At 42.4% G+C, this 13,669-nt stretch overlaps 1 protein-coding gene across 4 annotated transcripts in view; it reads right to left on the minus strand.

The window, feature by feature from the left end:
- CACNA1C (calcium voltage-gated channel subunit alpha1 C) overlaps positions 1-13,669 on the minus strand; it is a 491,226-nt gene that overhangs the window by 45,529 nt on the left and 432,028 nt on the right. For 2 of the 4 annotated variants that reach the window (XM_086467239.1, XM_086467234.1), the window contains one exon: positions 6,080-6,163. In XM_086467239.1, the coding sequence (XP_086323365.1) occupies positions 6,080-6,163 (84 nt within the window). Of the gene's footprint in view, positions 1-5,369; positions 5,454-6,079; positions 6,164-13,669 lie in introns of all 4 variants that reach the window. The other 2 variants (XM_086467225.1, XM_086467242.1) reach the window with 2 other exon arrangements.

The following is a 13,669-nucleotide window of genomic DNA, read 5'->3' on the forward strand; positions in this document are numbered from 1 at the left end:
TGTCACTGGTACCTACACCGGTGCTCTGGAGACACACATGCTCCCACCTGAACATGCCTCCGTAATTCTCACACATCTGCACGCCATGAACTGTCCGCTGCAGCTGGACAGGCCAACCTCTCAGCTGGCCACAGGGACTCATCCAGCTCAGTGGGCACTGCTATGAGCATCGCTTTGGTGGCAAACGAAGACTCAGCCACAGCAAATCTTTGGTCTGACGCTGGCAGGGGAAAGGGTGAAGGAAAAAGGACCCTATGGACCAGAGACGTGCTGGCCTTTCTCTCCGACTGAGAGGGAAGAGGTTACATTAGCAGCTTTCCCAGTGACTCAGGGTCTGACTGTTTTCCTTTCATCACTTCGGGCACTGTAGCACAGCGCACAAATTGAGCTTGATTTCCTCCTTTGATGTAGCACAACAAATAGTAACGAGCAACTTTCTTTGCCTGGAGGAGGGGACAGCAGGCTGTCGGTCAGCTTCACAGCACTCGACTCCAGGCTGAGTCTGCTGATGTGGAAAGAAAGGAAATGCAAGCCTGTGCCTGGGGCTATTTCTGGGATGACATATTCAAAAGTTTTTATTCAACTCCTGTAACATTTTCTTTACTATAATAATTATTATTATAATAGATAGTAATAATTTTCACCACCTTAATCGTTTTCTCTAAGGAACTTGAAGTGTTTTGTAAACACTAATGACAATGCTTTCTTAACATAGGGCACGATAACAGTCTCAAATTTACTGATGGGGAGACTGAGGTATAGAGATCTAGTCAAGGTCTGGGGAATACAACCCACAGGCCCTAACTCCCAGGCTCCATGTATTACATAATCTTTCATCTTATTCCCCAAAAGCCATTCTTGGTCTTAGCACTTAAAGAGAGCTGACACATGGTAGATGCATTCTCTGCCTTGGAAATTCTTTTCTTAATAGCACATTAAAAAGTCCTCCCCTCCCTCTTTAGTTACTTAAGAAGTGGCTTAAGAGTGGCCCAAAATAGAATCTTTGAATATTTCCAGAAAATTCTGAAAAAATTCTTAATTTTGTGGCTAGGAAGTTAGTTGTGTAACACTTACTGAGAAGCGAAGCTCTGAAAATGCAGATTGAAAGTAAGGCAATTTAAAAGTGAATTTGGCAGAAACTGCGCCATGCTGAAATTTTCAAACCCACCAGATTTTAACCTGCCCTGTGCCCTTTGCACTTACTCAGTCGTGTGAGATGCAACTCTGTGTGTCTGTGGAGCTGGTTGGGGGGACTTGGGAGACATTCCCAAGTTCCAGTATGCAAGTGGGCCTAACGTGGTGCAATTGGACTTATCACTTGACATATCTCCACACCACGAAGGTGTTTTAAGCAGAGGCTTCCTAAAGGACTCAGAAATGTTGAAGGCAACCTGGCAGCCTACCTCATGAATGCATGCCTTCTCACTGTTTTTGAATGCACAGCCATGCTAACAAAAATATACTGAGCTTGACATGCAAGTGTACACTCACCCACAGGCATGCAGATGAACATGCCTGCATACAGAAAACTCTCAGATATAAACACCCACCCATAAGCGAATCAAACTTGCACAGTAAGATAGCCACATTGGCTCAGAAAACATGTTCATAGACTCAGTCACATACACAACAACCCATGTGTCTCCATCAACAACCATTCACAACACAAATATATGTGAAATACGTATACTTGCATACACACTCTCTTTCCCCCACGCACGGATTCGTGTCTGTACACTCTCCCATGAATTTATAGCCCATACACAAGCATCCAAACACATTCAGGAACATATACTACAACCAATGGAGTGCACACACAAAGACCTACCCATGCACACTCACATATATCTTAACGAAGGTTTTGGTCTGGGAAATTCCTTTTCAAGAAACAAAAATAATTGTCAAAAGGAAAAAACAGAGCACGGGGAACTGCACAAATAGATGCAAGCACATACCTACACGCACACTGTGGAGCCTGTCAGTCAGGGTTCCCACCACAACTACAGCTATTGCAGCTCAGCACCTGCTGGGTATGCTTCCCCTGAATGCAAACATCTGGTGAACCTCACAGAGATTTCAGGCTTACGTGTCTATGGCTACATGTCAAACTAACCTGTGCCAGAGGTCTCCATCTTCCCTAACTGACCACAATGAAAACTGTCCTTTAGCTCCAAGAGCAGCAACTTCCAAGACCCTACCACAAATGTTCTTCAGCTTCTAAGGAGCTGGGCAGAAACATCTTACCTGCACCTGACCAGGCTAAACATCTCCAATTAGTGGAGTTCATTGGCATTTTAGGGTTTATTTTTTCTTTCTTTTTCAGACTCCAGGTCTCTTGGAACAAGACAAGACAGTGTACAGAAACACAAGGCAGGGTTTGCTTGAACCCACAGTGAGAAAGCAACAAGCTCCAGAGGAGACAGAGAGAAGTGTATCTGATAAACTGCCTCACACTGCTTGGGAAGATGACAACTGTCCGTCCAAGATGGGCTGCTACTTCCAAAGCCCATTTGCTACAGATGTAACGTATCAAGTGCTGCTAGCAGGAAGGGAATCCAACAGGACAAACCAACATACAAAACATTCTCTTATTCAATAAGGGTTGTAAGTGCAAAGGGATTTCAGAACATTTCAGAACAAACTCCATCCATAGCTGCTGCTCATTTATCAGTGCATCAAAAGATTGTGCAAGTTTTTAGTAACAAACATTAGAAACTAGTAGCAAAGGACTTGCCTAGATAAAAAGAGAAGATTTAAACATGCTGGGTAAAAAGACGTGTGCAGAAATCTATAAAACTGTATAGAAGGAAAGGATTCTTTAGAGGAAACAGAGGGACCATCATGCAATGTTTTTCATAACCCTTACCAAAAAAGTCAGGGCCACTCCTGCTGCCTCCTCAACTAAGACAGGTGATGGTTGTTTGGACAGAGGCACACCCTCATTTTTCATGTGCTTCTATAACTAAAAAATGGATTATGGGCCTTGGCTGACATGAACTTGAATTTAGACAGGGAATGGAAAAGAGAGGGAGCCTTGTCAGTGGTAATTAAGCACACCAGTATGGACAGCCCTGGAGACTGCAGATCAGAACATAGCACAATTAGCAGCAGTGTGACCTTCTTGACAACATGCTGAGAATGAATGTGATTTATCCTGCTTAAATTTAGTGTCTGAGAGCTGGGTGTCTAGACAAACCTAACAAATCTAGACACTCGCCAGTCACTGGATGGGCACCACCGAAGAGCAGTTCATTTCCCCTGTCATAGACACCTACAGCAAGGCACCAGCTGGCCTGGGGAGGTGTGCGTTTCTCTCCACTAACTGTAAGAGGAGGCCTGGGTGACTATCTGTCTTCCTCTCAGATAACTAAAGTTTAATGAGACGTATATCTAAAGTTTAATGAGATGTATATCAAAGTGTCTTAACCCACAACGTAAAAAGTTCTTTAATTTGTAGGAAATTTCTGTGAATTTCTTCAAAAGGATCCATTAGATTTTCCTTCCCGTACAGGGTTTCTGACTATGATAGACCTCCATTTATTTATCACAACAGAAGGATTTCCCTCCTTTCTGCTTGGAAGACTTTTGTACAGCTTCAAATACATCAGTCAGGAAAGTCTTGTTGATTTTTAGTGTAATTCATCCCCAGTTAATTGTACTTATGCCCTCAATTACCACGTACAGTTCTGCATCTATGGACGAGAATTGAACCTTTCCACAATCTGAAGGCTATTGCCAGCTTCTTGTGACAAGTGTGGCATAAAAAGGGCTTTCCTTTCAGTCTTTAAAATTAACAACTTCATCCTGCTGATCATTGTAACTTGCCTGTACAAAGTCAGCCCAATCCTAACATCTCTGTAGCAAAAGGGTAACCAAAATTGTTTACCACATTCTTGGGGAAACGTTTTAAACAATTTTTGTGTCCAGAAAGTAGGACATTTAAGAGATATAAAATAAAAGTTATTTTTCATTTAGAGATTATTTTCCATTCTCTCTAAAGACAAGGAAAATAGTCTAGTGTAAATTAAAATATTTAGTCTAGAACAAAATATTAAAACATGGATAAATGTTACTGTTTCAGAATTTATAAAAAAATGAAGTTGAACAGAAATGAAACTCAAATCAAGATACAAAAGCATTTTGTTTGGAAAGTTCCAAGTAAAGCATTTTTATTTTTTCAAAATGTTGCCTACATTTTTCCCTAAATGCAGCACTGAGTGAAAACTATTCTGTCACCTTTCTGCTTGCAATGAATTGCCTCTACAGTACACAACAATTCCAGAAAGTTTGTTCAACAGCCACATCATTTTGCAAATTCATGATTGATTTGTTCATCATTAACATATTTACAGCAATTTGCTTTCAATCTTTCTATTTTCCTGGCCTTGCTAAGTTGAATTTTGCAGTGCAATTTTTGTGTGTGCTCATAAACCCAGTGTGTCCTTTGTGGTCTTTCTTTTGGGAATCTGTGTGTTTCCTGCTTGTCCTTTGTCTATTTATCCTGTAATTCTTTATCCATCCACCTCCAAAAAAAGACAGAGGAAAATGTTTGCCTGATGTGATTTATTCCTTGAACACCAGCTGCTCATTTCAGTCTCCATGGCTCATTCAATCCTTCACCTGTCTGCTGAGATGGGCACCAGTGGGGCCAATCAGTGTCAATTGTACTGGTGGAATTTGTGAGATGGAGCAAACTGGGTTGCAAACCCAAAAAAATGGGTTGAATCTCTGGCACTTCATTTTTCTTTGGGCTTTCTATTTTGTTTTTATTTTATTTACTTTTTTTTCCAAATTAGAAACTGAACATTAGGAGCAGGTTCCTCTAAACAGAGATGAATTGGTCTTTATTTCTTTTGGAGGAAGCCTGGGTGAGGAGGCACAAGGAGCATTCCTGGTTTGGTTCCCGCAGTTCCACCTCGAAAGAAATGACCTTTAGATCTCTGTGGGGTGGAGAGTATTGAGCTGCCATGGGAAGCAAAGCATAACACTGTGTAGACCAAAGTGCTGGCCTGGGACTATTCTAGCAGCTTCCCATGGCACAAACATCTTTTTCATTTACACTCCACGTTTCCCATCACTTTTCCTGCTATACAGTTTAATTCATGCCAGGCGGATTATGAAGGGAAGAAAATGATGCAACAGTCAAAAAGTCTTTTAAGTCGTTCCAAAAATTAAAACGGAATAAAAAGAAAACAAACAAACAAAAAAAAACAAACAAAAAAAGAGAGCTTAAAAACTAAAAAAAAAAATCTCTGAAAACAAACTTGAAAGAAAGGAGGAAGGGGGAGGGGTAAAAAAAAAAAAAGAACCCGGGAAAGACAAATGAATGTTAGAGCAGGCACGATCATGGACAGACGCCAGCTACTTACGTTCACCTCGGTGATTGCTATATCAACAATGCTACCCACAACAATCAAGGCGTCAAATGTATTCCATGCATCACAGAAATAGTGCTGCATGTGGCAGAGAAGCCAAGGAGAGAGAGAGAGAGAGAGAAAGGAAGGAAGAGAAAGAAAGAATGAGAGAGAGAGAGGAGGGAGAGAGAGAGGGAAAGGGAGAAAAGAGGGAAAAAAAGTAAAAAGTAAAATAAAATAAAATAAAAAATAAAATAAAATAAAAGCATGAAAGAGGGAGAGAAGAGGAAAAAAATAAGAAAAGAAAGAGGTTACGTGGGCATATTAAATAGTCTCTTACCACTCTACAGTATTGGTTGCTCAAACCTCTGTAACGTTTCACATGATGGAGGGTATCAACAAAAGCCTGGTTAGTCAGAAAGTTACACTCAAGCATGTCTACCTTTTGGAGGGAAAAAAAGCACACACACCCCAAACTCTGTGCGCTTTCACCAGTCACAGCCTTGGGGCAAGCTATGACAAGTGAAAAAGAAGGAGGCATTTCCCCCCTCCTTTTTTTTTCCCTGGGAGAAGGAGAAGGACGACGGCAAGTTCAATAAAAGCATGACTAGAGGGAAAAAAACCAGAAAAAAAAAAGAGAGAGAAAGAAAGAGAGAAAGAGAGAAGGAACAGCAGAGGAGGAGGAGGAGGTGGTGGTATCCTGGGGAGGGTAGAGTAATACTCACATTAGTTTCACTGAGAATGACGTCTATAATGCTGCCAATTACGATGAGGAAGTCAAAAACATTCCAAGGATCACTAAAGTAACCCTACATAAGGAAGGGGCAGGCAGGATGGGGATTAAAAAGGAATGTTAGACAGACAAAAACAGTTCAAAATTACCATCAGAATTACTGCCCTGATACCTCAAGGGATTTTCCTCTTAAGTCTACTTGTTGCGTCTCAAGCTGTAGCCCAGTCCTGGGATCCCTGACTTCTGTAAGCAGCCCCTATCCAGCTAATGCGATCCCAGGGCAGCCACCCCTCCCCTCCGGCTCTAGGATGGGGGTTGAAGGGAAGCCACATAGATTGCTTTGATGATGGCTGCTCACAGGAGTAGGGCTTACAGGACCAGCTCCTTCAGACACCTCCAATTCCTAGCAAAACATCATCCTTCCCCATTTGACTTAAATTTGTCTGGGGAAAGACTACAGGAATCAAGTCCTATGGTTCTCTCAAAAACCAGCTCCCCTTGTGACCGTGTGAGTATCAATCCACCAGTCCATGTTCCAGATGTAATGCTCTGTACTGGTGCTGGGAATAGCTGGCTGCCACATCACGATGGAGCAGAGGGCACAGTCGAGCTAGGGATGTGCTATTTAAACCTCGCTGGTTGTCACCTTTACCTTTACCCAGACATAATGAGTATTAAGACAGTCATGAGCCTAACAGTTTCTATTACTAATGCTTTAGCTCCTGTCTTAAAACTACAGAGCAGGACTGGTATTTCTGTTACTCTGAAAGCATGTCTGCACCACAAAATGAAGGTGTGGATGTAGCATGTGCTGGTGTATCCCACCAGGAAGGGGTAAGATCGAGAGCAAAGTCAGCTTTAGCTAAAAATAGTGCCACAGCACAAGTGCCACATTAGCTCTCTAGGACAAGCTCTGGCACATCTGCTAGCACGTGCTAAACTCAGACCTTCACTTTGCTGTGCAGAATCACTTCAGCGGCTATCCCAAACATCTCATTATCCTAAGCAGGGCTCAGAAGATGCTAATCAGCACTGCTTACTGTCCCCATCCTGCATGATTTTTGGCTGGATAGGCCATAAGGATACAGGACCTGTTTAGAAAAAGTTCTGTTCAGCCCAGAAGACGAGCTTCTGTATCTAAACTTCCTGTGCAAGTCAATGTCATAAGCAAAGAAAATTTGCCTTGGCTCACTGAACACCTGTTCCAACCTCTTCCCCTTGTTCCACAGTCTTAAAAGGAGGTGAACATACAAAATCTTCCATCCTCCTTTTATGTGTTTGGTTTTGTTAGCATGGGCTAATCTGACCTCCCTGTTTCCCAGCTGCGGCATGTCTCCAGTGAGACTGAACCCAAGTTGCACTGCGACTGCTATTCTTAGCCAAAGAGTCAGGTCATGGGTAAAGTGCGAGTCTGTGTTCCCAGGCAGTGTTACAGAAAGCAAACAGGAGAAAAGAAAAAAACAATAAAAATCCTAGCGCTGGCACCGCACAAGCCAGGCTTGGGAACCTGAAATTACTGCGGGTTCAACCATCACATGGAGCAGGAACTGGCAAAAAGTGTCTTTCTAACACTGCCTCCAGGATGCTTTGAGACTCACAGTTACATATTGCATTAAGCCTGGGGCAGGGGAAAAAAAAAAAAAGATGAAGCAGAGAAAGCCACTGCCCAGCTGGTTCCACACCAGTGAAGAGAGCTGGTGGAGAGGACTTTGAAATCTTCTCCTCAAAACCAGGAAAAAACCCAACCCTTTATTCTGCAGCCTGAAATAGGCATCTCTTAGCAGATCTGCACTGGGAGGAGTAATCATCCCATGGCTACACTTTACTATGCAATTAGCTACAACAGGGAGGAAGGAAACAGGAGCAAAAGCAAATTCAGAGAATATTATTATTCAGCGTCCAGCCTAGAAAATACACAAAAATATTAGAATGAATTCAGTGGTGATGTCCAGCATCGTTAGCAACCAGATGGACCTGGAATAAAACTGTAATTAGACTTCACCAAGAGGAAGGGGAGGGAGAGAACAGCAGATTAAATTGTAGAGGCAAACACATTTTGAATAAATAAAGGACAGACACAGATCATACAGTGTTGCAAAAAGTGCCTTTGCAGCCTGATGCGACATTGGCAGACAGTACGCTTGCAAGATCAAAGAGAAGGGAGTAGAAGACAACAGACCCAATCCTCCTGCCCCTGTTCATGTGCACAGTCCTGCTGAAGGCAATGGCACTGCTCACATGCCAAATGAATACATGCCTTCAATAGCATGGCTATCTTCCATTTCCTTCTCAAATTGCACAGTTTAGGAGCTATTAAGGATTTCAGCAGGAACCCAAACAACTCCAAAAAAACAGCTTGCTTTTGGGCAGCTGCAAATCCAAAACATGTTGTTCAGGTTTTGCCCGTGAAAACGATGACTATCTATTTTTAAATCTGTGGTGATGGATAGGTGGTTATTTTTACTATGATTGGCATCATAGTTTTTGGTGTAACCAAATTCACAATTTCTTTTTACTGAGCAGGTTCTTACATAGAGCCCAATAGCCATTGCTGCTGGTACAAAACCCAGGTGACAAGTAGCATCAAATCCTGTCCTCAGATGACCACTGAAAACAGTGAATTAAATTTTGCTCCCAGTTGCATTAATGCAGCCTCACTGGAAGCAATGACACCGCACTGACACAGCTGGCACAGGAGAGATTCAGGCCTGGAAAGAAAAGGTCCGTTTTTCATTGCCGTCACAGATAGCTGCTTTGGACCTTTGTGACACCACAACATATTTGGAGTCACTCCGCTAACTTCAGTGGTGTTGCTCCATGTTTACACTGTGAGCTCTTTCTCCTGGAATGCTCTGCTGAGTCTCATCAGCCAGCTCCTTTCTTGAAAGTCATGGGCTGGTCTGCTCTGGGATCACAGAAAGAGCATTACCATGGTCTGTTATTGCGTGACTGTAAAGTGGACTCAGAGAGCTCTTCTCTTCCTCTTGTACCTCTTAGATGAATGATAGAGAGGAACCATGGATATGAATGCAGTTTTACTCAACCCCACATCCAATATGGCAGTGTTGAATTAAGGAAACAGATGGATTTAAAAACCTTCCTTTCCTCCTCACCTGTTCCCTCTGTGTTTCAAACAGAAGGGTGAAAAATAGGAAGATATTATTCACAGTAAGAAAGCTCAAAGAAAACAGAGAACATAGACGCTTCATTTGTGTGCAAGGTAATGGAATCCTCCCTTGAAAAGCCACCCTCCCTAGAGACATTTTCCTATGAATGGCCATGTGGTCACTTAGCTTTGGATCAGACCTCATAATTCGCTTTGGATCAGACCTCATAATCTTGTCAGGAGTTATGAGGACCTATCGAGAATGAACTATGCCCCTTCAGCACTTGCCTCTTGCGACCTCAAAAGTACTTCTTCAAGCCACATTCGTCACTGGAGCGTACCAGGGTCGCTAATGGAAGACAAGCTGAATGAAGGAAGAGCTTTCACTCCAATAAAGAGGTTGTATTTCCAAACTATTTTTCCCACTGGAAAGTTCTGTATACTTTTCCCAAGGGGGTGGAGGTCTGACTGGAAATGAATTGATGGCACTGCTTGTTTTTGCAGTACAGGAATTTAGAGTGTAATACCATATTTTACCCTTAAAGGGAGACGCTCGACCTCGATTTAGCTGTGTAATTGTATGCCACATAACGGCAGCCTCAGGGGCTTACTGGGGCATGGTAGTCACCCTATTTTGTGGTATGTCTTTGGAGATCCATGAAGCTTTTGGGGAGAAAGGAGGACAGAAAGAGACCAGGAGGATTGGACTGAATATTCAGGAAGCATGAAAATTCAGAAAGCCCCACCATTAGAGTGCATTTTTTTCCCCATTTTTTTATTTCCCCAAAGGTAGGAAAGGATAGTGTATCATCACATGATCAATAAGCTAATGAAAGGCTGAGCATAAATATGCAGTAGCTGACTGGAATGGAATCTCATTTGTGTGAGGGGAGCAGACATCGTAGCATTTCAGAATGAGTATGCCAATCATTTTTAGGTTTCCTAGTTGCTGAGATTAGCTATCAAAGAAGCTAGGGTTTGTTTTGGTACTCATGGAGCCATTGAAATCTCTGGAGACCATTTCTTTTACTTTTTGTGCATATGAGATCCTAAATGCAGTATCTAAGAAGCCTCATTAACGGCTGGGAAAATTGCCCACGGGGGTCCATCTGATGGTCTGAGCTCAGAGTCACCTGGGGCCCATAATAAGAAAGTGTGGTGGCCAGAGCTATGCATCTACACCGAAGCACAGAAATCCTCATGGGAAGGGTGCTGTTGAGTCATAGTACAAGCTGGGTTCTGAGCATCCAGCCCTGTGGGAGCTGCAGGGTCAGTTGTGTGTTCACTGATGTGCAGTTATTTATCTGCTTAGTCCCAGGTTTTTATTTCCATTTCTTATGAGGTGGCTGGCAAAACTTAACAAACCCCTCTGAGAGAAAAGTCTCTGAAGAGGAAAAGCACAGCAAGGGTCAAGGCTATTCACTGGGTGGGATCTGAATGTAGGTCAGATGATCCCCAGTGGAAGAAGATATTGTAATGTCCTAGGAAAAAAGGGAAAGACGTGCATGCATACGTGTATGTATGAATACAGAAATGAAGCATCAAGGGGGAGAAACTAAGACATAGAGGTAACTGCACAGCCTAAGAGCGAAGCAAACTACAGGAGAAACTTGCTACCACTTATCTGAAATAAATCTGCGTCTTAAAACAACAAAAAGAAGCACTAGTCTTAATCAGTTGAAAAGAGTATATAGGAAGGAGAAAAAGGGGCTGATACCCTGATATTCAGTATGAATTCTTAGCAAAAATTTCCTGCTAATTTTAAAGAGCACCAAAGTAGACTTTGCTCGTGATTTGCAAAATGAGATGAACTGCTAGTTTGGTTGATGGTTGCTTAGTATGCAAATTCATTTCTGAAAACGCTGCAGGCTATTTGGAGCTGTGAGAGTCAGTTCTCAGACTTCATTAAAAGAGGCTTTCCCTGAAAGTAATTTTGCAAAAGGGACAGTGTCATTGGAAACTTGTACCAAATCAAATGACATTTACACAGTACCGTGACTCTTGACATACCTTCTCACAGCAGATTTGAGTGATTTGCATGTATCCTGGACAATCTTACAAAGCTACAATAGCTCCTGACACCAAACAGAGATTTGTGTCAGATGCAAATTCTGTTATGCTAAGATACCATTTAGCCATAACAGCAATCAGGGAAATTAGCAGAATCTAATAGAGAAGGAATAAAGTGGAGGATGCAGCTGCTTGGAGCTCCTGACAGGCTGCAGGAAAACAGCATCTATTTGCATACTGTCTATCAGCTCTCATCCATTGATGGATTAATTCTGAGACACAGACTCCCTGCAGTTCACCTACCAGTCGCTGTAATGAGTCACTGCTGCAGGGAACAGCACAAGGCCCCCCTGTACTCCGTCAAATCTTTCTGCAGACAGGGAGTGAAGAGAGAAGCTTTTCAGCTCCCCAGACTATTCCAAAGGTCTGGTTGGCTCTGGAGAAGCCTCCTGCCTCTCCCTGCTTATTCCATAAGAAAACAAGACCAACTTGTAGACCAAGATAGGCTCTCATCAAACTTTGATGTTTTCCTTTATTCTCTCTCACTCCGTTTCATGCTCTCTCTCACAATGAGGACATTGGTGAAAGCAGACAGGTGTCCACTGGGGTCTGAGGGCTTGCCTGGAATGTTGGATGCTCTGCTTGACAGACAAAGGGGTTGGAGGACTTGAATGGCTCTGTGATCTGGAAAAAGACCCCAAATGTTTATTTCTAGGTCACTGGTATAAAACTGGGCTACTTTGTCACTGGTTAAGCGTGGCCACCCTTTGCCTGTTTTTTGAGAGCCTAAAGCCTGTAGGTCCTAAAGCAAACTACAGGTCTCAGCTGTGCTTTTAGTGGACAAGTATCTCCTTCACAGGAAAAAAAGATAAAAAAACCCATGGCCTGAAACAATGTCCCTAAGCCAGCGTTGACAAACATCTATGGAGTCTGGAACTATATAATCTCTCATGTCACAACAGACCATTTTTTACACTCTCCACAGCTACTGATAACTGACAACGTCGGGGGGACATCCCTAGAAAAGTCTTTATCATACCTATTCTGTGAACAGAGATTTCCCATTTCCAGATCTTGTAACCCTGTTCATTCCACCAGAACTGTATTTTCTAGATGATACCATGAGCCCCTCCGTGCCTACCTACATGGTGGTAGTTATCTTGCATCTCTCCATATTTCATTTACTGTAAAGTGACTAGTAGCATGCAAGCGCTCAGCCATGTGGAAGGCTTGAAGTGCAATGTTGTGTCCCAGGTCCTCCAAAGACTGGGGAAGAAGTATGGCAAAGGCAATATGGAAGCATTTATTATGAAGCATCTCTTACAGGTGGCAAAGATTGTATTTCAAGGCAATGTACTAAGAAGGCCCAAGAAAATGATAACAGTAAAACATGCTGAAACTAGATGATTCAACTAGCTGACCTTGATATCATTGTGGGCCTGGATTGCTCTTAGCTACCTTTGAAAGGAGGGCGAGCAATGCCTCAGAACAGTAATGCCTAAGGCCTCCTTGATATAAATGCATGAAAATGGAGGCAGGATAACAGAAAGCTCTCTTATAAATTCTGCTGTCCACCTAAAAAAATTAAGACAAACATTCCTGACTTTCCTACAGGTATGTCGTGGCACAGTGATATCCTGTTCCTCCTGATCAGTAATTACTTTGCAATCTTTTAACAATTACTGCCCTGCAGTCAGAAACCAGACTTGTTCTCAGCAAAGAGAAACAAAATCAACACCAGTCTTACTGGAGAAACTGAAAAGTGAATGTGATGGCTTGCTATGTCTGAACAGATCATTTATCACAAAATGCATTCTGTGAGAATTTTGCTGTCAAATTCCATTAGGAAGAAGCTGTAAATGCTCAAAGACTTTGCAAAGTCTAAAAAAAGCAGGTCTTGATGAGAGCCAACAAATAACTCTTGAAGGCAATAAACCAAGCAAGCAACATGAAACACTCCTATGAAAAGAGCAAAAGGATGGGCTTTGCTATTTAAGATAGTCTATCTTCTAAACTTGGACTGACATCACAGCCCAGGGAAGAATGACTCAAAAGAAGAAAAACCCAACCTGTAGGAACAGAAGTGACACATCTGTCAGAGCGAAGAGCCACTTATTGTTGTGGGATGATGAGACAGTTGCAAGTAATGGGTGAAGAAGCATTCTGAATATGAGGTTGGACTTGAAATGGCTTCTCTGTCTCCATATGCACCGTGGGAAAAGGCTATGGACTGCTCTGACATGGTTCCTGCACAGACAGTGGGTACACACTGGAAGAAAGGCACAATCTTCTAGAAACAGGCTGGTAGGTATGAGCAAAAGGTTTTTGAATAGTTTCTTTTTTTTTGTAAGTTATCTCCATTTTCAGAAAAGGCTTGATTTTATATGGATTAGAGTAGTTTAATAAAATAATGCTTACTTTTATGTAATTGATCAATCATAACTATACTAAAGAGGATTGTTACTC

This window comes from Leptosomus discolor, chromosome 1, assembly GCF_034619465.1.
Source record: "Leptosomus discolor isolate bLepDis1 chromosome 1, bLepDis1.hap2, whole genome shotgun sequence".
Lineage (NCBI taxonomy): Eukaryota > Metazoa > Chordata > Aves > Leptosomiformes > Leptosomidae > Leptosomus > Leptosomus discolor.